The sequence below is a fragment of the Mobula hypostoma genome, chromosome 13, assembly GCF_963921235.1.
Source record: "Mobula hypostoma chromosome 13, sMobHyp1.1, whole genome shotgun sequence".
NCBI lineage: Eukaryota > Metazoa > Chordata > Chondrichthyes > Myliobatiformes > Myliobatidae > Mobula > Mobula hypostoma.
The window spans coordinates 57,825,045-57,852,119 of NC_086109.1; the positions used below are offsets into that span (position 1 = coordinate 57,825,045).

A 27,075-nucleotide genomic window follows, 5' to 3' on the forward strand; every position below is an offset into this window, starting at 1 on the left:
ACATGAATATTTTGTAACTGCTTTTATAAAGAGCAAGAAGATGCCAATATCATAAGTTGAACAAGGTACAATATTGCAGAGGTTAAACATAGTCAGGAGTTTATCATCCTTGAAAATTGATACATCACTAGACCCAGATGACAAATATCCAATGAGGAAACTGCTGACACATTTAGATATTTCAATTCTCTCTGACTACAAGACTAGTGTCACAGGGCAGCTAAAATTATGCTGCTTTCAAAAGGGATCAAGTAAGTTAAACTTGGAAGGTAGCAAATTAATGGAATTCATTTCAAGGGATGGTTAAAGGTGTAGTTAGAAGGACAGAAATAAGTTAAAGAGATACGCATCTACACAAACCTAATCATTACCTTAGTATAGTACACTACGACCACTTTTCACTACAATGGACTTTGTTTTGTTTTATCTTAATTGCTCTTTCTTGTTTAATTTCACATAGTTAATTTATGCTTTTTTTTGTGAATATTGTGCATCTGATGCTGTGCCTGTGATGCTGCTGCAAGTAAGTCTTTTTGTTGCAACTGTGCATGTGACAATACTCAGCTTTGAGATAGTCAGCATGGATTTAAATTGTGAACCAGAAATGACCTCTCCTTAATTCTTTCAGGAGGTAACAAGGGAGTTCATTTGATCATATCTATGGCCTTTTAGTAAAACTTGATAGGTCTTGTATGACAGGCTGGTCTAAAAAAAAGTGGGATCCTCAGGAAAGGGCTAAGCTGAACCCCAAATTAGCTCAGTAATAGTTAATATAGTGCCTTGTAAAAGTATTCAGCACACAATTCTTTGTTCATATTTTGACCAATTTAACTGAAAATTTTAATTTGTGAATTATGTGCTCCTTTTTTCACAGTAGAAACAACAACAGAAAATTGTAAAGCATGAAAAACTAAAAATTCAAAACCTGAAATGTCAGCAGTTCAAAGGTATTCATCCTCCTTTGCTCAGTGTTTAGTTGAACCACCTCTCACAGCTATTACAGCCAGTAATCTTTTTGGACAAGTCTCCATTAGCTTTGCAAAACGTGATGGAGCAAGATTTACCCATTCCTCTTTGCTAAATTGCTCAAGCTGTACCAGGTTAGTTAGGGAGCAGGGGTAAACAGCAGTCTTGATGTCTTGCCAGAAATGTTTGATCAAGTTAAGGTCAGGACACTGACTGGGTCACTCAAGGACATCAAATTTTTCATTTGAAGCCGCACCACCATGGTTGCTCTGACAGTGTGTTTTGGATCATTGTCCTGCTGAAAGACAAACTTCCTCCCCAGTCTAAGCTTTCTGGTAGAAGCCAACAGGTTTTTATTCAGGATCTCTCTGTATTTAGCAGCATTCATATTCCAATCAATCCTGACCAGACTGCCAGTCCCTGCTGCTGAAAAGCATTCCCATAGCACAATGTTACCTCCACCATACCTTACTATAGTGATAGAGTTACCTGGCTGATGCGCAGCATTAAATTTACTCCACACATACTACTTAGTATTGGGCCAAAAAATTCTACTTTAGTCTCATCCAATTACAAGACCTTGTTCCACATCTTTACAGTATCTTCTAAGTGGTGCTTTGCAAAGTTTTTATGGGCAAGGATATGATTTCTTTTTAGCCATGGCTTCTTCCTTGCCACTCTTCCATAAATACCCTTTTTGTGCAAGACCTTAGAGATTGTGAAGCCATGAACTTTTCTCTAGTTGCAACCACTGATTTCTGCAGCTCACTCAGAGTGACTGTTCACGTCACAGTAGCCTCTCTGACAAGTGCCAAACTTTTCTGGTGGCCTGACCTAGGCAGTATAAATGTGGTTTCATAGTTTCCCCACTTTTTCCATGATGGACTACACTGAGCCCCAAGGTATGTTCAGTGCCCTTGAAATAGTCTTATAGCCTTCCTCAGATTTGTGCTTCTCTATTATCATTTCCCTGACTTCACTTGAAAACCCTTTTGTCTACATTTTGGTTTGATCTGGCGAAAATCTACCATACTGTTGGATCTCACAGAGAGAGGGGATATTTATTCAAGTGATCCTCCAATTTTCCACAGGTGAGTTGCTAAGTTTTGCACCCGAGGTAGGTTAGCATAGTAATAACAAAGCAGATGAATATATTTTTGGCCTCACAATTTAATTTTTCATTAATTAAATTTTTTAGTAAATTGTTGACAATTTTTGGAATTTTTCTTTTGATTTGATGTGATGCACAATGTTTTCTAGATTAGTTCAAAAATATCTGTAACATTCAGTATATTGGCTCGTATATGTCTAGGGGAAATCCCACCCAGCACCTGCCTCAACACTTCCCACGGGGTCGGCTGCCGCCCGAATCAAGCCGAAACATCAAGCATCAGCCAGCACACCCAGTAAATTTTAACAAGTACACTTTATAGATATTACTAATTCTATGACATTAATATAAATTTGATACAGAAAAGGAAGTAATGAAAAAAAAGGCGCCAACACTTATCAAAGTCCAAGTTCTTCACGTGCAACCGTTGGAGCTCAATCGATTCTGGACGACCACCCAAATCCTGTCGACTCACGGCTCGGGACCACCCGAAGTGATCGACCGGAGCCTTTCCGCACGTCCACCGTCCTCGTCTCTCCTCCGACTCCCCCCAAAAACCCCCGCACGTCCGCCGTTCTCCTTGTCTCTCCTCCAACTCCCCCCAAAAACCCCGTCCACAGTCATATGATACAGCATTATATCCGAAAACAAAACCATACATGACCACCCATTGGTTAATAGCACCCTGCTATCTATTATAACCCAAGCAACTGTCTAGTTAGAGACTTTCTCAGCATTCCCCAGTATAACATAACAAAGAAGCCATTTTAAATTTAACAAAAAAAAGAAAGACCCCGTACATATCCTACTTCGATATATTTTAAATTTTAAAATGTAAAATGTGAAAATAGTTGTGGGGGCTGAGTACTTTTTCAAGGCACTGTAGATTTTTTAATGATTGAAAGCCTGTTATGGAAGAGATTCAACAGGGTCAGTACTTAGTCTCAATCATTCAATCTAAAGTGCGAAATATTACAGACGATTTTTTAAGCATCTAGACATTGCTAGAAAATCCAGGGATTTATTCTGTCTCCTTACTTGCCTTCTTGAATTATTGTAATTTTAGTGACGTGCTCCTACAAGACAATTCCAGGATTCGGACCGAGCAATCATGAAGACACAGCGTCACCCACACGCTCCCCAGCACCCCGACCAAGTCAGGATAATGTACAACTTGGAGAGAGCATGCAGCTGATGATGTGACATGTGCCCAAGAGTTTGTCTTCCTTGTTGCTGAGTTTTTCATTGTACATAGGAAATTTTCACACTATTAAAAGATATGGATGGCCTGGCAGATTCCATAAAAAGAATTTAATCCACAAATGTGAAGTAATACATATTTGAAGAGATGCTACTAAACAGGAATAGGGAGGATATTTGTAGCAGGACAGCAGGACAGGTCAATACAATAGTTGCAGGTAATAGCCTTTATCATATGGTGTACAGAATGCACAAGTTTAATTACATTACAACTATAAAGCAGCTGAGCGACCCAGCCTTAAGTACTGGCTTCATTTTTGGTCACATTAAAGGAAAGATGCAATTGAGCGAGAGGGGCTGCAGAAAAAAATTTCCAAATGTTGTCAGGATTGGAAAGTTGTTGTGAGGAGGAAAGACCAGATAAGTTTGTGAGGTTTTCTTTCGAACAGAGGAGGCTGCAGAAACAGACTGTAAAAAGTTAAAGGTGCCCAGAAGAACCTATTTCACAAAGGAGTTAAAATGAGGGGGAAACAACAGGAATTCTGCAGAGGCTGGAAATTCAAGCAACACACAAAGTTGCTGGTGAACGCAGCAGGCCAAGCAGCATCTATAGGAAGAGGCGCAGTCGAGGTTTCAGGCCGAGACCCTTCATCAGGACTAACTGAAGGAAGAGTGAGTAAGGGATTTGAAAGCTGGAGGGGGCATTGATTGTTTTTTTATAAATGGTAAAAGGATTTGAGTGAAGACATGAGGAAATACTGTTTCCATCCAGACAGTGATAAGGGTCCAGAACTTAGTCCCTGAAAGGATAGCGTATTCGTAAACCCTCACATTTAAATATCTCACCACTTGTGTTATCTTAAGAGCGGTGACCAAGGGCTATAGGATTTGGCACAGGAAGCTGGGTTTCTGTCGAGTAGCTCTCTCCTCCCCTGCGACTCACTCTCCCCCAACAACTTGGCAGTCATGATGGGCCAAGTGGACTCCAGTAATATCTTCCTCAATTCTAGGCTAGCTTCATTCAATACATGTTACTGAAGAGATATTACTCTATTGTGGCCAATTTCGTTCAGAAAGAGCCAACATTGTTTTTAATTTGTCAGTAAAAACAAAACAGCTCTCCAACAATTTTGGCCCACTATAGACATGGTAGTTTTTGGTCTTTAAAGACACAGATGAATTTGTTCTGGAAGACAGAGGGTAGCAGGGGTGTCCACAGCATGGCTTCCAAATTTGGTTAGGGACTAGTATACTAATCACCAATCCAAAAACAATATGACTTGGTGCTTTAGAAAATAACTATGAACATGCCAGAAAATGTTCAACAGTTCCCCTACTGTTCCAGAGATGTTACTTTGACATCACTCACCACTTCACTGTTAATATGATGAAAAGATGATTAATTTATCATTGCTTTATAGATATTAATTCTTCAGACAACAATCGTGTTGGCAATAAAGGGTCCCTGGATTGGTTTATCACTTCTTATTCTTAATAGCACAAAGCCAAGTTTGGTTCTCTACATTAAGAGATACTAGACAATGTCTGGGAGCTTTAGTAGGATCCGACTGAAACAAAGGATTTAGCCATCAAACAAAAGCTTCCTAAAAAAAAACAAAAAGCAGGGATTTGTAGATAAGGCAAAGCTAACAAGTGACTTAGAATGTGCAACATGCTGTGGAGAACTTGGACTTGCTGTGAAAATGAGCAGAGACACACCAGTGGGGGACCTGGACTAACACAAAAGAGAACAAAATTGAAGGTTATGTTGATAGACTTAGATGAGCAGGTTGTGGACAAATGAGCCAAGTGGCCCAATTCCATCAAGCTGCTGTAATTGTATGGCAAGCGTGAGACTAACATTTTCACCACCCTCAACCCAAGAAATTGTGCCCACCTTTTATTTAAAGCTACAATGAGGTTTTTGCCTGGTGGAACCCAGAGTATTGACTAGTGGATTATTTGTGCTCAAGTACCTCTTAACAGCACTGTCTAAGGGAGATAGTCCAATGACATTTTTGAAGTGCAGACAGATGAGAGGATAATGAAATGGATAAGATTAAGCTACTTTTTGTGAAAGGGGACTAAACCAGCAACCTTCCCACATTGTCAAGTAGATGCGTGTTAGCTGCAGTCAGTTTACAGGTGTGGCCCGTTCTAAAGCACAAACATTCAAATCAGCGAGGTTCTTTACTACATCAGGAATATTTACTGCATCCAATGGACTCAGCCATTTCTACTAAATGCAATGAAGAAATACAGTACATACAATAAAATTACCTCTGTAGAACAAGCTGGTTAAAGTAATTATAACTGCATACCTTTTAAAAAAGCAGAATCTTCCTTAATTATATCAGCTTTCGGATAATATTAATACAACTTAAGAAATTATACCTATAACTCCTTTAAAATGTTCTCTCTAGTATATTTCTATGCATTGGAAAGCACTGGTGTGGTAATGTAAAAAAATACTTTCTTGCTATGAAATAACTAAACTGCATAAAAATATTGGTTTGTTTAAAGTAGTTTAGGGAATAAAACAAGGCCAAGATTGAAGTTATGCCAGAAGGATACAGTCACACTCAGATTTTAGTCCCAACCTTCATGACCTCTGGATATCAACAAGCCCACTGCAGCCAATGAAATGCTTCTCAAATTTAATCACAATTTAATGCAGCCAATTGGAAACAACAAATTCCTACAAACAACTATTAGGTAATAGCAATGTTAAGAAGTCCGGATGAGGGGCTAATACTGGCTAGAGCACCATAGATGATGCTCATGCTGTTGAAAATCACTATTCAAGAAGGGAGGCAAAACATGGGAAATTATAGGCCAGTTAATCTGACCTCAGATTGGTAAAATTTTAGAGCCCATTATGAGACTATTGTTTTTTAAGTACTTGAAAATGCATGATAAAATAGGACTAAATCAGCATGGCTTTCTTTAAGGGAAATTTTGCCTGATAAATCTGTTAGAATTATCTGAGGAAGCTGCATGCTGGTTAGACAAAGAAAGTCTTGGACAAGGTGCCACATGTGAGGCTGCTAAGCAAGGCAAGAGCCCATGGTGTTAGAGGCAATGTACTAACATAGTTAGAGGATTGGCTGACTGGCAGAAATCAGTGTCTAGGCATAAAGAAACCATTCTCACAATGGCTGCCAGTAACCAGTGGGGTTCTGAGGGGTCAGTGTTGGGATTGCAACTTTTCACTTCATAAATTAATAACCTGGATGAAGGAATTGATGGCACTGTGGCCTAGTCTGCAGATGAAACCAAGATAGGTGGAGGGATAGACAGTGTCATAGAGGCAGGGAGCCTGCAGAAGGACTTGTACAGGTTGGGAGAATGGATATAGAAGTGACAGATGGAATACAATGTAAGGGCATGTGAGGTTATGCACTTTGGTAGAAAGAATAAACGGTGTGAACTATTTTCTAATTTACTCAGTAATTAGAGGTGCAAGGGTACTTACGAGTCATAGTTCAGGATTCCCTCAAAATTAACTTGTAGGTTAAGTTGGTAGTAAAGGCAGCAAACTTTTGACAAGCACAAGAGAACCTGCAGATGCTGGAAATCCAAGCAACACACACAAAATGCTGGAGCTCAGCAGGCCAGGCAGCTTCTATGGAAAAGAGTATAGTCGAAGTTTCGGGCCAAGACCCTTCATCAGGACTGGGGAAAAAAAAGATGAGGAGTCAGAGTTAGAAGGTGGAGGAGGGGTGGAAGAAACACAAGGTGATAGGTGAAAACGGGAGGTGGGGGAAGGGGTGAAGTAAAGAGCTGGGAAGTAGATTGGTGAAAGAGATACAGGACTAGCGAAGGGGGTATCTGATAGGAGAGGACAGAAGGCCATGGAAGAAAAAAAAGGAAGAGCAACAGAAGGAGGTGATGGGCAGGTAAGGAGATAAGGTAAGAGGGAAATGGGAATGGGTAATGGTGAAGTTGGGGGGGGGGGAGGGTATTACCGGAAGTTCAAGAAATCAATGTTAATGTTATCTGGAGGCTACCCAAACGAAATACAAGGTTGTTCCTCCAACCTAAGTGTGGCCTCATCACAACGGTGAAGGAGGCCACAGAGAGACATATTGGAATGGGAAGTGGAATTAAAATGGGTGGCCACTGGGAGGATCCCATTTTTTCTGGAGGATGGAGTGTAGGTGCTCGGTGAAGCGGTCTTCCAACCTACATCGTGTCTCACCGTATACAGGAAGCCACACCAGGAGTATTGGACACAGTATATGGCCCCACAGACTCATAGGTGAAATGTCGCCCCACCTAGAAGAAAAGTTTGGGGCCCTGAATGGTAGTGAGGGAAGAGGTATAGGGCAAGTGTAACACTTGTTCCGTTTGCAAGGATAAGTGCCAGGAGGGAGATCAGTGGGGAGGGACAAATGGACAAGGGAGTCGCATTTGGAGAAATCCCTGCTGGGGCGGGGGGAGGTGCGGAGAGAAAGCTGTGCTTTATGGTGGGATCCTGTTGGAGATAACAGAAGTTATAGAGAATTATGTGCTTGACATGGAGGTTGGCGGGGTGTTAGGTGAGGACAAGAGGAACCCTATTCTTGGTGGAGTGGAGGGAAGATGGGTACGGGCAGATGTGCGCAAAACGGAGGAGATGCGGTTGAGGGTGGAGGAAAGGAAGCCTCTTTCTTTGAAGGAGGACATCTTTGTTCTGGAATCAAAAGCCTCATCCTGAGAACAGATGTAGCAAAGGTGGAGGTACTGAGAGAAGGGGGTGGCATTTTTACCAAGTAACAGGGTGGGAAGAGGTACAGTCCAGGTAGCTGTGAGTCAGTGGGTTTGCAATAGACATCAGTGGATAACTGTCTCCAGAGATAGAGACAGAGAGATCAAGAAAGGGGAGGGAGGTGAAAGAAATGGCCCTTTTCTTCCTCCTAGGGCCTTCTGTCCTCTCCTATTAGATACCCCCTTCTCCAGCTCTGTATCTTTTTCATCAATCAACTTCCCAGCTCTTTACTTCACCCCTTCCCCCACTGGTTTCACCATCACCTCGTGTTTCTTCCTCCCCTCCCCCCCCGACCTTCTAACTCCGACTCCTCAGCTTTTCTTCTCCAGCCCTGATGAAGGGTGTCGGCCCGAAACATTGTGTACAAGTTTTTGATAAGACTAGAATATGAAAGCAAGGATGTATTGCTGAAGCTTTAAGCTATTGATCAGACTGCATTTGGATTATGTGAGCAATTTTGGGCCCCATATCTACAGAACGGTGCACTGGCCCTTGAGAGAAAGTTCATGAGAATTATCCCAGAAATGAAAGGCTTAACATACAAGTAATATGAGCTATTTCTGGGCCTATGCATGATGGAATTCAGAAGTATGGAGGGGTAGTAGTATATATGGAGAGGGATGTTTCCATTAGGAGGAGAGTTTAACATCCAAGGACACAGCCTCAGAGTAACGTGCAACCTATTTTAAAAATGCACTGAAAGGGAATTTCTTCAGCAAGACGGTGATGAATCTGCAGTATTTGTTGCCACTTAAGACTATGGCAACCAAGCCATAGGGTATAGTTAAAGCAGAGATTGGTAAGTTCTTGATTGACAGAAGAGTTAAAGGGTGAAGACGAGATTTTTTTTTAAATCAGCCATGACTGAAGGGTGAAGCAAACTCGATGGGCTAAAACGTCCTAATTCTGCTTCTATAAAGTGTTAGGAAAAAAGAGCATCCAAATCTTCCACATCTACCTGGGAACTCCAAAAAATTGTTTGTCCTATTTCCTGATACTGAAGAATTTGGCCTAAAAAGTACACAATTCCCAAATTCCTCTAGTTTTATTAGAAACACATGCACTGCTATATTATTAATCTAGTTCCTACTGGACTGAATCAATTGAGCAATACAGTATGTTCCACCATTAGCCAAACTTACTACATGGCTGAATGGAAAGAAATGAACAAGAATTTGGCTAAAGTTCAAACGTGGGTAGTTATGGACAAAATTAAAAGGTTTTCCAAACTAGGGGTGGTGTGTGTGCGTGTGTCACTTCTAGGGGCAAGAGTACAGGAGAAATTTACTAGAATTGTTGCAGGAATGAGGAATTTCAGCTACAAGAGTAGAATGGAAAACTGAAATCATTCTTAGAGCAAATATGATCAAGAAGATGGGATGAAGATGTACAAGATAATGATGGGCTTAAGGAGCACAGAAAATATGGATTCACTGCCATATGTCTCAAGAACATGTGTCCTTAAAGTACAAGGAAAACTTACCGCAAAATAGGTGGGGGGGGGGATTTGGAACTCAACAATTCCCATTGGAAATAATAATCAAGGAAAAGGTAATCGGATAGGAATGAGGAAGTATTATTGAAGGCTTCAGTGCAAGAAAGGGAGTCACTGTAGTTCTGACAAGCCAACATGATCCTGATGAGCTGCACTATTTTAGATTTTAAAACCTAGCACAAAGATCAGCAAGAAATAGAATCCTGTCATTCATATAGTAAACTGGCATGGACCTGGGTTGAATAATCTTTTCTGTGCCAAAGATTTCAGGATCTGCGGCAAGCATGCAGATTAAATACCAATTAAATACAGAAGTTTTAACTGCAAACATTATTCAAGGACTTCCACGAACCGGCCTTATTTAAGCCAAAAATGGGGATTTTCCTTTAGTGATTGTCACAAAGAAATTGGGCCATATTTACTGTAAGTGAGGTGAGATTACAAAGGTTCACCCACATCCAGTTTTGTTTCACTGTTGAATCTTCAGTACTGTATCCTTGTTACCACCGTACTTCACTACTCTAATCTTGGCTGACCTCCTACTATTGTCATAAACAAGCCTGTCAACAGCTCTGCTGCCACATACTCCTCCAATCAATTTTCACTTACTTGCCACGTCTACACCTACTGTCACTGCTTGCCATTTGTGAGCACAAGCCAGGGGAAAAGGCCAACTTATTCACTTTAAAAATTCTCATCTGTGTTATCCTTCCCCTTGATGAACACTCAACCTACACTTCCATAATCAAAGCCCTATCACTCCATTCTTCTGATTTTGAAAACCCACCCATTATTGTTACACAATTGACAATCACGCCTCCAACCATACCCTCCCAATACCTATAAACTTCCTTTTCTTTGTTAGGCCCGGTGGATGACCAATTCCTCACTGGTGTCGCAACTGAAGCATTTCAGATTGCATACTGCATAAATTCTCTGATACAATTAGAATGACTAAACTTCTTTTTCCAATGGCTTGCATTAAACCCACATTTTTGACGAGGTTTAGATTACCAAACCAAATAGTCTCTTCCACTCAGTACACCTTTATTACCAATAACACTCAGTAAAATGTTTCATGCTTTTTTTTCAGGGTGATGACCTTACATCATTGGTTTACACTAGCTCCCACTGCCTCACTCATTACCAACATTTTCTGGTTTTTTCCTCCTCTAAAATGGATAGCAGAGTCACACAACTAGTAGACGTGTTACCTCAGCACCAATATCCCTGGTACTGTCTATGGAATACACACGTTCTCCATGTAGCTGTCTGGGCTTCCTTTGGGTGCTTTCGTTGACTCTTTCCAATATATGCAGGTTGATGGGCTACTTGCTCCTATAAAATAGGTCCTCATGTAGGTGGGTGGTAGAATTGATGGGAATGGAGGGACAATTTGTTATATTTAAGACTAGGGAGGTAATGAGATATTAGGATGCATGGGCTTGTTCCGTGTTTTATGAAAAGATGAGAATTTCGAGTCTGCGCAATAATCAACTCTACAGTTAGCACCATTTCAACATTCCTGGGCATCGTTATTTCACAGGACCTCATCTGAGAGAACGGCATCTTGTTCATTAACAAAAAGCCTCAGCAAAGGATGTACTTCTTGTAGTCATTGGTAAAATTCCATCTTCTCCGGAACCTACTGATTCTACACCACCATCATAGGGAGCATCCTCATGTCAGCCACTACTGTCTAGTCTGGTGCAGAATCCTCTCCCAATACATAAAAACTACAGCAAACTGTAAGTCATTGGCTGTTGTCTACCATCACTGCAAGACTTGTATATGCCCAGCACCAAGAAACAGGCAGGAAAAATCTTTGCAGATACCACCAACCCTGCAAACTGCCTTTTCCAAAAGCTCTCTTCTGGAAAACACTATAAGGTTATCAAAACACACAACCATCTTAAAAGTTTCTTCACAAGCAATTAATCTGATCAACCATTCTAGTTAACCAGCCCACCTCCCTTTATCTATTACCTCAGTTGTTGCACTGCAAACACTTTAACCACTTCTGTAATGCTGCTTACATTGTAAGAACATTACAGCATTTATTTATTTATTTATGCACATTTTATTTTGTGTCTGTACTTTAGCATATACATTTATTATATAATTCTTACATAATCCCAGAGACCTGAGATTTTTGGGCACAGAGCTCAGAAAAAGCAACACAACGGACTTTTAACATCGTGAACCAGTGAGTTGTTTGTAATGTCTCCCCTCTCGCTGTGAAACAGAGGCACCTCTTTCTGCCTTATTAGGGAGACAGCGAGCCTGTGGTACGTCGAATACCGGGTGAACGTGTAGTCTTTGGAGTACTGCAAGACTGTGTCTTTGCTGTTGCTTTTGCTGCACACTTGAGTGCTTGGCGGCAGATGCAGATGCTTTTTTTGCCGGTACAGGGGGAAAGGGGGGATTCGTTGCTTGCTGCCGCTTACTCGCAGGAGGGCGGGGAGCTGGGGGAGGGGACTTTGGGCTTCTAACATTTAACTGTCATTCATTCTTTGAGGCACTCCACTCCTCTGTTTCCATGGATGGTTGCAAAGAAAAAGCATTTCAGGATGTATATCATATACACTACTCTGACATTAAATGACCTTTGAAACTGGAACCTTCTTTGTTCTAGTAGTTGTTGAATTGTGGTTTTTTTTGTTGTATGTCACACCAATACACCACAGCAAATTCCTAATGTACACAAGTGTATATGCGTATAAAAGCTGATCCTTGTTCCTTGCTCCTTGATTTTGCTTTTCCATGTAATCACTTCAAAGTCAGTACAAACACAAATCTCATTTATACTTCCCCCTCTCACCATAAATCTATGCCCCCTAGAATTTGACATTTTCACCCTGTGGAAAAAGAAGACTATCTAGCACTCTCATAATTTTATATACAGTATTTCTACCTTGTCTCCCTTCAGGTCTCTGATGCTTTAGAGAAAATAAGTTAGTCCAATCTGTGGCCATAGCTAAAACTTTCTAACCCAGTCAACATCTGCGCACTCGCTAAAGCTCCACATCCTTGTAATGCAGTGATCAGAAAGAACACTACTTCAAATGTGGCCTAACCAAAGTTTTTTCAGTTGCAACTTCCTGACTTCTATACTCACAGGTATGCTTTGCACCACCTTTACTACTGATTGGAGGAAAGCATAGAGGAAATGTCAAAAACAAGTTCTTTACAGAAAGAGTGGTGAGTGCATGGAATGCTCTACCAGAGATAGTGGTGGTAGATATATTAGGGACATTTAAGAAACTCAGATAGGCACACAGATGATAGAAACATGGAGAGTTATATAGGAGGGAAGGGTTAGATAAATCTTAGATTAGGTTAAAGGATTGGCACAACATTGTGGACAGAAGGGGCTGCACTGTGCTGTTATATTCTATGCTCTCTTAGGGGTCCTGACAATTACAGAAAGTAGTTGAAGTTGAACAAAGTTCATTTTTAATTGATAAAAAACTGTCATTGCGTTCTCAAAATAAAATATTAACAGCAATGTTTTCAGCAATTTTCCCTTGGGCTTCGCACTGCTGTATCCTGGATGAAATGTGGTGTAGTTTCACTGCATGCTAATGGACTTGTATGCTTTTTGCTGTTGTATCATGCCTTTTAATTGAGTTTGTATGTAGAGCAAATGGTGGATGGCCTGCCTATTAGCAATAGCTCAGAGGAATGTTATACTTACTGAACTTACAGGTTATTGCTAAACAAATGTGCATAACGTGAGCCATGGTACATTCCTGATCAAATCAGCTCTGTATAAAGGTGCATGAACTGGTGGTGAGGCAGGAGTTGCAGCATCTACAAATAAAAGGCAGTGACTCATGCTGGCAAGCAAACTATGATTATGATAAATGGCTTTCAGCACCTCTACGGTAAATGTAATTTCTGGTTCCTTTCGGTTTGCTGAATTGCAAGTTACATGCACCTGGAGCTCCCCTCCCACGTAGCTTAAGCTAGTTACAGATGCCCATTCCTGATCAGCAGAGGGTCTTGCTGTCATGAATAGCAGACCCAATTCCCTGAAATGATTTAGCTAGTTAGACAAAATGCCTACAGTTGTGGACTATTAAAGCTCTTGAAGTTTGGGGTGCCCATCAATGTCATTAACATTCATAACGTGACGTACTTGAGTATTATTAAATTTTACAGTAAATTAAGTTTTTTTATATTAATTTGTAACATTTGTGGTTCTGCCTCCCAGCGGTTATTTTCTCTCAAAAATCAATAGATTTACTGATCTAACCTTGCACAGGTTCAGCAAGCCATTATCAGTTTCTTTGGGAATTGCAGGAAATTGGCACAATACCCTGGACTTTGAGCTTAATATCAGAGCACAACAGCGTAAACATGTTGAAGTCGTTGCCTGGTTCAGGTCTTGACCATCTGGCTGTGTAAACCTCTGAAATGAGAAGGGTCACTGGTGTGTCGAATATTTATTCTCCTCCATAGACGTTGCCTGGCTTGCGGAGTTCCTCCAGCACTTTGTGTGTGTATACCCAGCATCCGCAGAATCTCATGTTTATGATAAAAAGTCCACTTATCTTTTTTATTTTGTGAAGATCAGATTATGTAACATACAGTATTTTAGACACTTGCAATCTTTGATTTAATTGCTTTAGGCCAAGACAAAGGTTGGAGTTTTCTTTGTAAATATGTATAATTATTCATCAAAGGTGATTGTTGGAAGGATATAGTTGAACCTGTTCATATTGATCTGTAACTTTTCACAGAAGTTTCAAACTTAATTTTGTTTTTGGGGTCCTATTGCTTTGTTATTTTAAGCTGGTCTGAAAAAGATTCAGCAAAATATGTCTTTGGGTTTGGAAGGAATTCGAAGTGCCACAAATAACGATGTGGTATTATCAAATGGCATAGTACCTGACACATTTTATGGTACAGAACACTTAATTCAGATACCATTATTGAATCTTGGTTTTCCTCCACCTCTTGTTGCCTGCACAAACTAGGCACAGAAAACAAATACATAGTCCTTACTTGAAGCTTTACTTATTGTAGACCATTTCATCCATACTCTCCAAACTTGATATGATCAGTAAATGTGATTATGATTGTTCCTTTTATCATGTTTTTTGAAGAATAGCTAAACAGACCAGTAGTAATATAACACAATCCAATACGGATTACTTTACAACCTATTGGTAGTTTTTGTGCAAAAAGTAATTGACACGAAGTAACTTTGTGCAGGAGTTGAGCATTATGGACCTTAAGTATTTGAATTCCACCTCACTAACACAAAATTGAAAAAGCAAATGTGCAACATATAAAAGGTTAGATCCTTTTTCATGTGTCAAGACATTACAAAGCTTAAGCTGACATTGTACCCAAGTTGCATTTCCTTTCTCTCAACTAGTACTGACCAAGTTATCAGAAGATTGATGCCGATAAGAGAGAGACAAATGGGGGAAACATTCAAAATGCTAATAAGAGAGAGACGAGAGGGATTAACGAAAAGGAGTCACAGTTCCGAGTATTGTCAGACCGGTTGCTTTGAACCTGAACTGTTTGAAGTTTGATGGACAGGCGATACCCCAGCAGGGGGATAAAAGGAACAGGTTCGCTAAGGCAAAACACACCACGACACCACGAGATAACAAGACCCTGGAAGTGCAGTGTGCCCCCACAAGTTGGTCAGAGTTTTGGAGGTCTGGTCGTGGGACCAACCATAGACGCACAGGGTGAGACGGTATGATCGGCGGGAACCTGGTGTGTGTGTCCACCCTTGCCTGGGTGCCAGGTTCGCCGCAGAAGAACAATTGTATCCGGAACGGAGGGGTCACAGTCGGTGACCTCAGAAGACATTAAAAAGGGCTCGCGCTGAAAGCTAACTGCGAGGAATATCAAAGGTCTGTTGAATCCAATTTGAATATCAGCATTCGCTCTCTCTCGCTCTCCCCCCAACGGCACAACGGCAATTATTGCAAACTGAAACTGAACTGAACTCTGTGTCACTTGAGACTGATCATTTTACCCCTAGACTGCAATAGAGCTTGATTGATCCTATTATCCTAGTTCTGTGTACATGTGTGTTTATTCATTGCTAACCTGTTGCATTTATATACTTAATATTAGAGTACTGTGTTACTTATTTCTTTAATAAAACTTTCTTAGTTCCAGTAATCCAGACTCCAACTAAGTGGTCCATTTCCGCTGGTTTGACAACCCAGTTACGGGGTACGTAACATAAGTGGGGTTCTCGTCCGCGATTTTGAACGCTAAATTTGGGACTGGGTAAATTGATTGGGTTAAAATTCCCGAAAGAAAGAAAAGGCAAACAGCAGAAATGGAGATTGAGGAATTTCTAAAGGCGCCAACCTTGGAGGCATTAGAGGATGCCAGGAAAGTAGAAGTGGCAGCTGTGGCCAAACGGTTGAATCTTTTTAAGGGGAAGTTGACAATGAGGAGAGAGGAGATGCACAGAGCTATCATAGAGCATTATGTGTTTAAAGGTGTGTTTCCCCAAGGGGAGCTGGAGGTGATATCTATTGGAAAACCTGGTGGAGACACAGCACAGGTGCAGCTTGAAAAATTGAGACTCGAGCACCAGTTCCGGGTACGACAGCAAGAACACGAAGAGAAACAGAACAGCAAGAGAGAGAGAGAGAGAGACAGTTAGAATGGCAAGAGAGAGAGAGGGACAAACAGTTGGAGCGAGAAGAGAGGCAGTTGGAGAAACAGAGGGAAAGAGAATTCGAGCTGGAGAGGTTAAAGATGATGGCAGCGCAGGGGCCCATGCCGAACCAAGGTGGAGGGTTCAGAGCGACCCAGGAGTTAGGCTGGTTCCCCCATTTGACGAGACCGATGTTGATCGGTACTTTCTCCATTTTGAAAAAGTTGCTGTAAGTCAGGACTGGCCAAGGGATAAGGGGGCTGTTTTGCTTCAGAGTGTACTTAAAGGAAAAGCCCAACAAGCTTCCTCGGCTTTGTCCGCAGAAGATGCCCAGAGGTATGAGGTGCTGAAAGAGGCCATCCTCAGGATTTATGAGTTGGTCCCGGAGGCATACCGGCAGAGGTTCCGGAATGCGAGGAAGCAGTGGGGCCGCACGTATTTAGAGTTTGCCCGTGAGCTGCAGACATATTGTGAGCGTTGGTGCGCCTCGAAAGGGGTCAATGGGGATTATGACAGACTGCTACAGCTCATCCTGACTGAGCAGTTTAAAGGTTGTGTCCCTGAAGGTATGAGGCCCTACCTAGATGAGAAAGAGGCAGACACTTTAGCCGCAACTGCTAAGTTAGCGGATGAGTATGCGTTGACACATAAAACGAAGTTTGCCCCGAATAAAGGCTACCAGAAGGATAGTCAGGATGGCGGGGAGAGTCCGCCAGAAAAATCAGAAAGTAAGCCGGGGACTAGTGAGAAGGATAAGGTAGACCGGGAGCAGTTTGGTAGGAAGTCTCCTGGGGTCGTATGCTATAATTGTGGGAAAGTCGGACAGTTTGCATCCAGGTGCTTTGCCCCAAAGAAGAAGACGGGGAAAGGAAAAACGGCGGTTCCGACTGGCTGTATTGAGCTGGTAAGCAAACCGCTAGGAGAGAAGAGGTCTGACAAAGTTCAGGAAGGGCGCGAGAGGTTTATCTCGGCCGGATTGGTGTCGGTGAAGGAGGGGTTAAACCCAGTTCCAGTACGGATCCGGAGAGACACGGGAGCATGTCAGTCATTGATATAAAAGAGTGTGTTAGACTTTAGTTCAGAGACCCAGACTGGGGAGGTCAGGGTCATAAAAGGCATTGGAAAAGGGACTGAAGCAGTACCTTTGCACCAGATACACCTACAAAGCGACTTGGTCTCCGGACCGGTCACGATCGGGGTGAGGCCCAAACTACCGATGAAAGACGTGGAGGTCTTACTCGGTAATGACCTCGCCAGCGGAAATGTGTTCTCAGCAGTGAACCTGACAAGCCAGCCTGCCAGCATTGAGGCCCAGCCCATGGACTCACAGGTTTATCCCATTTGCGCAGTGACTCGGCATGTGTCCAGAAAGGCTGCCAAAGTAACTACAGAATTGGCTGACAACAGGAATTCTGCAGATGCTAGAAATTCAAGCAACATACATCAAAGTTGCTGGTAAACGCAGCAGGCCAAGCAGCATCTGTAGGAAGAGGTGCAGTCGACGTTTCAGGCCGAGACCCTTCGTCAGGACTAACTGAAGGAAGAGTGAGTAAGGGATTTGAAAGTTGGAGGGGGAGGGGGAGATCCAAAATGATAGGAGAAGACAGGAGGGGGAGGGATAGAGTCGAGAGCTGGACAGGTGATAGGCAAAAGGGGATACGAGAGGATCATGGGACAGGAGGTCCGGGAAGAAAGACAAGGGAGGGGGGGGTGACCCAGAGGATGGGCAAGAGGTATATTCAGAGGGACAGAGGGAGAAAAAGGAGAGTGAGAGAAAGAATGTGTGCATAAAAATGAGTAACAGATGGGGTACGAGGGGGAGGTGGGGCCTTAGCAGAAGTTAGAGAAGTCGATGTTCATGCCATCAGGTTGGAAGCTACCCAGACGGAATACAAGGTGTTGTTCCTCCAACCTGAGTGTGGCTTCATCTTTACAGTAGAGGAGGCCGTGGATAGACATGTCAGAATGGGAATGGGATGTGGAATTAAAATGTGTGGCCACTGAGAGATCCTGCATCCTCTGGTGGACAGAGCGTAGATGTTCAGCAAAGCGGTCTCCCAATCTGCGTCGGGTCTCGCCAATATATAAAAGGCCACATCGGGAGCACCAGATGCAGTATATCACCCCAGTCGACTCACAGGTGAAGTGATGCCTCACCTGGAAGAACTGTTTGGGGCCCTGAATGGTGGTAAGGGAGGAAGTGTAAGGGCATGTGTAGCACTTGTTCCGCTTACACGGATAAGTGCCAGGAGGGAGATCAGTGGGGAGGGATGGGGGGGACGAATGGACAAGGGAGTTGTGTAGGGAGCGATCCCTGCGGAATGCAGAGAGAGGGGGGGAGGGAAAGATGTGCTTAGTGGTGGGATCCCGTTGGAGGTGGCGGAAGTTACGGAGAATAATATGTTGGACCTGGAGGCTGGTGGAGTGGTAGGTGAGGACCAGGGGAACCCTATTCCTAGTGGGGTGGTGGGAGGATGGAGTGAGAGCAGATGTACGTGAAATGGGGGAGATGCATTTCAGAGCAGAGTTGATAGTGGAGGAAGGGAAGCCCCTTTCTTTAAAAATGGAAGACATCTCCCTCGTCCTAGAATGAAAAGCCTCATCCTGAGAGCAGATGCGGCGGAGACGGAGGAATTGCGAGAAGGGGATGGTGTTTTTGCAAGAGACAGGGTGAGAATAGGAATAGTCCAGATAGCTGTGAGAGTCAGTAGGCTTATAGTAGACATCAGTGGATAAGCTGTCTCCAGAGACAGAGACAGAAAGATCTAGAAAGGGGAGGGAGGTGTCAGAAATGGACCAGGTAAACTTGAGGGCAGGGTGAAAGTTGGAGGCAAAGTTAATAAAGTCAACGAGCTCTAACTTCCGCTAAGGCCCCACCTCCCCCTCGTACCCCATCTGTTACTCATTTTTATGCACACATTCTTTCTCTCACTCTCCTTTTTCTCCCTCTGTCCCTCTGAATATACCTCTTGCCCATCCTCTGGGTCACCCCCCCCCCTTGTCTTTCTTCCTGGACCTCCTGTCCCATGATCCTCTCGTATCCCCTTTTGCCTATCACCTGTCCAGCTCTCGGCTCTATCCCTCCCCCTCCTGTCTTCTCCTATCATTTTGGATCTCCCCCTCCCCCTCCAACTTTCAAATCCCTTACTCACTCTTCCTTCAGTTAGTCCTGACGAAGGGTCTCGGCCTGAAACGTCGACTGCACCTCTTCCTACAGATGCTGCTTGGCCTGCTGCGTTCACCAGCAACTTTAATGTATGTTGATAGAATTGGCTGAGACGTTTTTACCAGCCTTGTACCGGGGGGGTTAGAAAGTGAAAAGAAGGAGCGTAGTGAAACAGGAGGAAGTGAGAGAGTTGAGGCAGACTTAGCATTAGCAAGGAAGGACTTTGTACAGACACAGGAGCAAGACGAGGAGCTGATGGTTTTGGCGGAGACAGCTCTCTCTGAAGCAGAATTAAAAAGGGAGCCAGTAGGCTATTGTGTGGAGGAGGGAGTGCAAAGGAAGAAAGGGAGACCAAGTACCGTGCCTGCAGATGAGGAATGGGGGATGGTGCCAAAAATTTATGGGGATGAGACTCTTAACCTGGCCCATAAGATACCCCTCAGTGGACATTTTGGGGGGAAGAAAACAGTTGCGGAATCATGAAAGAGTTCTACTGGCTGCACAGGAGGAAGGATGTTACACTATTGTAGAAGTGAGTTAACACAGTTAGAGGCTATTAACATGTTAAAAGCTCACCACGATCAGAGAACAGATCTAGCTGGTGATATCATGAAAATTAATGAGGCTAGGATGCCACCTGATAAGGGGAGGACCCATTTTGAAAAGATAAGTGTGGTGCTGACCAGATGGGAGAACTCTATTGTGTTGACCAACTTTGCTGATAAATTCTCTCACTTAATCCCTGAACAAAGCGACTCGCTAAGAGAGCTAATTAAACGGCACGCACACGTATGTCCGAATGTCCCGAGGCGATGCAAAGAGCCAGGACATGGGATTGTTTTCACATCAGGTCAGCCTAGTGAGCAACACCCCTAAAGGATGATTAATTCAGTGACAAAAGGGCTAAAGAACACATAAGTGCTTATTGGCGATGTAGTGGTCTGGAGTGACACGTGGGAAGAGCACATTGTGGCACCATTTAAATGGCTGTCTAAAGCCAGCCTGACAGTGAACCTCGCAAAAAGTGAATTCGGCCACGGAAAAATCACTTTCCGGGGATTTGTGGTAAGATAGGGGCAGCTGGCACTGATGCAAGTTAAGGTGCGGGCTATCTCCGGCGTCCCAACCCCGACAGACAAGAGAGCCCTGAGAAGGTTCTTGGAGATGGTGGGGTACTATAGGAAGTTTTGCAAGAACTTTGCGGATATTACCCACCCTCTTACTAAGCTCTTGCCAAAGAATGCTAAGTTGGTATGGGACGACCCCTGTTATCTGTGTCCCGGACGAAAACTACTGAGAAGTTACACTGATCACAACTCATTAGTGTTTTCGGCCACTATGAAGTTTGTTAAGTTGGAGACTGGTTTTAGAGGATTATTAAAATAACACATATAAAAGGAACAGAAAAATGTGATTGCTGACTGTCTGTCAAGGTGTTGGCAACTTAAAATTCTCTGTATTAGCCAAATAGCTGAACATGTATATTTGTGTGTATCTAATAATGTATTCATGCCTATAATTTTTACCCCGGTAAAAATCCTTTGAAGGGTAGGGGTGTGACCAAGTTATCAGAAGATTGATGCCGATAAGAGAGAGACAAATGGGGGAAACATTCAAAATGCTAATAAGAGAGAGATGAGAGGGATTAATGAAAAGGAGACACAGTTTCGAGTATTGTCAGACCGGCTGCTTTGAACCTGAACTGTTTGAAGTTTGATGGACAAGCGATACCCCAGCAGGGGGATAAAAGGAACAGGTTCGCTAAGGCAAAACACACCACACCACGAGATAATGAGACCCTGGAAGTGCGGTGTGCCCCCACAAGTTGGTCAGAGTTTTGGAGGTCTGGTCGCGGGACCAACCATAGACGCACAGGGTGAGACGGTACGATCGGCGGGAACCTGGTGTGTGTGTCCACCCTTGACTGGGTGCCAGGTTCACCACAGAAGAACGATTCTATCCGGAATGGAGGGGTCACAGTCGGTGACCTCAGAAGACATTAAAAAGGGCTCGCGCCGAAAGCTAACTGCGAGGAATATCAAAGGTCTGTTGAATCCAATTTGAATATCAGCATTCGCTCTCTCTCGCTCCCCAACAGCACGACGGCGATTACTGCGAACTGAAACTGAACGGAACTCTGTGTCACTTGAGACTGATCATTTTACCCCTAGACTGCGATAGAGCTTGATTGATCCTATTATCCTAGTTCTGTGTACATGTGTGTTTATTCATTGCTAACCTGTTGCATTTATATACTTAATATTAGAGTACTGTGTTACTTATTTCTTTAATAAAACTTTCTTGGTTCCAGTAATCCAGACTCCAACTAAGTGGTCCATTTCTGCTGGTTTGGCAACCCAGTTACGGGGTACATAACAGGACCTTAAGTATTTGAATTCCACCTCACTAACACAAAAATTGAAAAAGCAAATGTGCAATAGTGTATAAAAGACTAGATCCTTTTTCATGTGTCAACACGCTACAAAGCTTAAGCTGACATTGTACCCAAGTTGCATTTCCTTTCTCTCAACTAGTACTCATGAAAGATGGTTTGATTAATTGTGCACCAAAATCACCTGCAGGAAACTTGTATGAATCAATTGATGCAGAACATTAGTCAAAATTTCAAAGTTGAAAATAAATTTATTATCAAAATATATACAAGTTGCCATGTACTTCCTTGCAAGGATTTACAGGGAAAAGAAAAGCAATAGAATTTAATGAAAAACTATACAAATAGACAAAGATTAACAAACGACCAATGTGTAAAAGACAAACTGCGCAAGTAAAAAAGTACCGAGAACATGAGTTGCTAAGGATCCTTGAAAGTGAGTCAGTAGGGCACAGAATCAGTTCAGAGTACTGGCGATTAAAGTTGTCCACACTGGTTCAGGAGGCCGAAGGTTGAAAGGTAATAATTGTTCCTAAACCCGATAGTGTGGGCTCCAAGGCTTCTGTAACTCCTGCCTGATGGTAGTAGGAAGAAGGCGGCATAGCCTGGATGGTGACAGACTTCGATAATGGATGCAGTTTTCTTGTGGTAGAGCTCTATATAAGTGTATTCAATGGTGGGGTGGGCTTTGCCTGTGATAGACTGGGCTGTGCCTACCAATTTCCGTAACCTTTTCCGTTCCTGGGCATTGGTGTTTCAATACCAGGCTGTGATGCAACCAGTTAAGTTACTCTCCACTGTGCATCCAAAGAAGTTTGTCAAAGTTTTAGATAACATGCCAAATATACACAAACTTCCATGGAAGCAGAAGCACTGTTGAGCCTTCTTTGTGATGAACCTTACGTGCTAGTCCCATGACAGATCCTTTCTGATATGTTAACGCCAAGGAACTTAAGACCAATGGCCCTCTCCAATTCTGTTCCCCGAATAAGGATTGACTCATGAACCTCCAGCTTCTTCCTCTTATAGTCGATAATCAGCTCTTCGGTTCTGCTGCCATTGAGGGATATTTTCACTCTATATACCAATTCACACACCATTACACTGACTCAAGAAACAACAGTAGTGTCATCAGCAAACTTAACTACAGAACTGAAACTGTGTAGAGCACACATCTTTTGGTGAGTGTGGAAAGACTATGCAGAAAGTTAGTGATAAATGTATTTTAAATCGTGCAGGCTATTAAAAACACACAAAGAATGAATGAGTGCCTTTTTTGTTAAAAATGTACTGACTTTGGAGTGATTCAACAATGCCAGGAGAGGTTATAAAAGATACTATGGCAATATTTGGGGGTGGGGGTGGGGGAAATTAGGCAGGTACATGAACAGAGGAAGGAAGGATATATACCATGCAGAGGTAGGAAGGAAGGATATATACCATGCAGAGGCAGATGGGGATTGGATACATTGAGCTCATTTAATCCCCTTGGGTTCAGTCTTTTCCCACCTACATCTGTTGACACTTCACATGCTCTCAATCTCTTCAAACACACTCTGTTCCCTGGCCCTCATCGACTGATTTTCACGATGGAAGTCCAGTCCCCTTAAATTCACTTAGTCCATTTCTGACACCTCTCTCTCCATTCTTGATCTCTGTCTCCATCTCCAGAGACAATGTCTACCAATATCTTTTATAAACCTACTGAGTCTCACAAATATCTTGACTATATTTCTTCTCACCCTGTCACTTTTAAAAACGCCATTCCATTTTCTCAGTTCTTCTATCTTCACATCTCTTCCTAGGACGAGACATTCCTTTCTAGAACATCAGAAATATCCCCCTTCTTCAAATGATAGGATTTCATTTCCTCCACCATTGATTCTGCCTTCATCCACATCTCCACCATTTCTCAGACATCTGTACTAACAGGAATCTTGACAGGAATGTCCTTACCTACCACCCCATGAGCCTCTGCATCCAGCACATCACATTCTCTGCAACTTCCGCCATCTTTAACGTGATCCTACCAGCACACACATCCTCATCTCCCTATCATTCAATACAGGGATCACTTACACTGTGATTCCCTTGTCTATTTGTCCCTCCTCATTCTCCCTGCAAATGGAAGTGCTATACCTGCCTATTCACCACCTCCCTCACCACCATTCAGGGTCCCAAAAAGGCAAGGCAACACTGTCAGGGTCATCTGCTGTACTTGGTGCTCCTCGTGCAGTCACTTCTACATCTTTGAGACCCGACATAGACTGGGGGTCTGCTTTGTCAAGCACCTTCACTCCACAAGACAAAAGCCAGATTTCCCAGTGGCCAACCATTTAATCCCAATCCCCATTCTGACATGTTGATCTGTGGCTTCCTCTACTGCCACAACGAGGCCATTCTCAGATTGGAGGAGCAACACTCCATATTGTACATGGGTGGCCTCCAACCTGATGGCATGAACACTAATTTCTCCCCCTCTCTTTTTCTATTCCCCATTCTAGTTCCCTCCTTACCTGTCTATCACTTCCTCCTTCCCTTTCTCCCATAACCTACTCTAAACTCCTATCAGATTCCCCCCTCACCCCTCTCCCCCACCCACCCATCCCCCACCCCTCTCCCCCACACACCTACCTTCCCCCCTCACCTCTCTCCCCCACCTACCTTCCCCCCTCACCTCTCTCCCCCACCTACCTTCCCCCCTCATCTACCTCCACCCCCCACCCCCCACCCATCACCTGGCTTCACCTATCAGTCTAGCTTGTGCTCTGTACACCCCCCCCCAACCTTCCTACTGTGACTGCTTCCTACTTCCTTTCCAGTCCTAATGGTCTCAGCCCAGAATATCAACTATTCCTTTCCGCAGATGCTGCCTGACCTGCCAAGTTCCTCCTGTAATGTTACCTCACATTTTTAAATTGGTATCATGTTTGGCACAGACATTATGAGCCAAATGGCCCGTTCCACGTCATCCCAAAATGGTTTTTAATTAAGTCATCCTACACCAGAACACCAGAATGAAGATCACTAAAATGTTAAATATTTTAATACAGATAAGGCACTTCTGTTGAAGCAAGCAAGCATTTTAACGTATCTGGAGAATGAAGTCAGAAATCTGCATGTACGATATGGGACTCTGCATTTTCTTTTGCTGCTTTGAAACATTCATTTCAAAGCTCATGTGAACTGGTGTTCCACAGGATTGGTGCAGAGTGTACAGTTAGCCAATTGCAGTGTGGTGCCTCACTATCGTAACATGGACACCAAAGATGGAAGGACAACATTTGGGATGCAGGATAATGAGCGAAGCAACACGAGGTCAAATGTGACGAAGGAGCTTGTGAAATGGAGTACTGTTAAACGCAAAACAGTATTAACTCAGAGGTTTATATCACAATTACTTCCAAAGCTCTATGTTACAAAGATACAGAATGCAAGAGAAATGGCGACGGTTTAGGATTTTTAAAATAATATATGATGCCTATTACTTGTTTCAACTAATCCAGGAGTGATCTTGAAGCAACATGAGCAGAATAAAACAAGTGAAGCAAGAGAAAAAGAAAATGGAAGAACTAAAAAGGTAGTTAAAGTGCTCCAGACAAAAAGGTAGGTTCTAAAGTATATGCAATTTGGAGAACCATTTAGAAAGTAGATAGAAGGCAGACTAGAATAAAGCAAAAGTCAAATAATCCTGAAATAACAATTTAACTGTGGCAAAAAATAATGGTCCTTGCAGTGAAGGCAGTTATAGATGGAAAATTATTCTAAACAACACAAAGAATAGACAGGAAGTGTTATGCTGAGAGCTTCCAGTTTTAGAGAGTTGGTGAAGCACAATGACTACTTGCTGGTAGCAAGCAAAACTGCTCACTACTTTAATAACCACTTTTTTTTCTGGTAAACATTCACTGCCACCAATAGCCTGTAGCTTCCCTTTTGCAGCTGAGGTTTTGAAAGGCTTGTACAACCTGGCATTTTTGCAGTGTGAACTGAAGTCTCAAAGGTACAGGGTGGTTGTGGCGTGCCGTTTATAGACCAAATCCAGATGATGAAGCCCGGACCCCAAGAGCAGAGTATGAGCCAATGTTTGGCCATCGCTGGAGCGGACTTGGAGGCAACTTGATGCATCAGAACCGAGGCAAGTCAGCGTCCAGGTAGTGGGGCCTGGGCACGAGAGTGAGGGAAGACCCAGGGTTTGACTGATTTAAGTGCTGGGCGAAATTGGAAAGGTAGCGAGCATATGGACTGAATTGAAGCAGCAGGGCTAGATTTGACTGAGGGCAAGGAACGACCCGAGTTTTGGACGAGTGCTGGACCAGATTGAAAAGGTCAGGGTGTGGGAGTCAGACTCGAGGAATGGGCTGATTCAACTCACTGCTTCACAAGGTTTACTCACTTTTGCGCTGAACTGAGACTGTGGCCTGTAACTAACGGGCTACCAGACCGGCTTTGTGGCTGTGGACTCACTTTCATGAACTTCAGTTACGTGCTTGCAGAATTTTTAATGGTCTTTATTTTTAAAATGGGTTCTATTGGGTTTCCTTGTTTTGTGGCTGCCCGCAAGCAGACTGTCAGGGTTGTATATAATATACATACTATGAACTTCATATGCAAAACTGAAGTTACAAGGCAACAAAGGAAATAAGGGCTGCAATGCAACCCAAGTCCATTTACTTTAAACCAAACTAATTTTAATCATCAATTTTGTGCTTTGAGTATGTAGATTTAGGGAATGCACAAATTTTTAAATTTGCCAACAAGTCAGTCAAGAGAAGAGTTCAATCCCGAAAATCATGTTCAAAGACATGAACTCAAATACTGAGACCATTCCTCCAGTGTGATACCAAGTATTGGTGAATTGTTAACAGATGTATCTTTTAAGAGGAAACATTTATCCCCCACGTACACAGTTGCGCTCAGGTGAAAAATAATGTCCCATGATTATGACCATAATCTGTCTGAGGGACATCACTGTGCACATTGGCTTTCATATTATTTAGAAGAATGATTACTGAGATATTTCACAGGCTATTGAAGGCTATGGCATGCTCCAATATCACAAAAAGGCTTTATATGCATCATTTAGAACTTGATTGCAAAAGAGGACATTAAAGGATCACACATCATCTGCTTCATAACATTACAATTAATTGATGCCCAAGGTGAAATAGATGAAAAATGACCAAATTTTCCAGAAGCACTCATTTTTTTTTTAAAGTTTCAGTTGTTACTAGCCACGCCCCAAGTACATACATTGCTTTATTTAGTAGAGTTTGACTGCCCAATACCTGATGTACAGCAATTTGCACCCAGTGCTACAACTCAATGAAATCCAGGATTTTCATTTCTCCT

The 27,075-nt window shown here is 42.8% G+C and overlaps 2 protein-coding genes across 2 annotated transcripts in view; one reads left to right on the top strand and one right to left on the bottom strand.

Annotated features, from left to right (window-relative positions):
- Positions 1-27,075, bottom strand: part of adam10a (ADAM metallopeptidase domain 10a) — a 171,164-nt gene that overhangs the window by 112,034 nt on the left and 32,055 nt on the right. The window lies entirely within an intron of this gene.
- LOC134355608 (uncharacterized) lies at positions 14,739-26,351 on the top strand. The gene is made up of 2 exons (XM_063065744.1): positions 14,739-17,710; positions 25,230-26,351. The coding sequence occupies exon 1, from the start codon at positions 16,173-16,175 to the stop codon at positions 17,220-17,222; it is 1,050 nt and encodes a 349-aa protein (XP_062921814.1). The 5' UTR covers positions 14,739-16,172; the 3' UTR covers positions 17,223-17,710; positions 25,230-26,351.

Bases quoted from the DNA above. Each gene is read 5' to 3' on its own strand.
- LOC134355608 (XM_063065744.1), top strand. From the start codon at position 16,173: ATGGCAAGAGAGAGAGAGGGACAAACAGTTGGAGCGAGAAGAGAGGCA.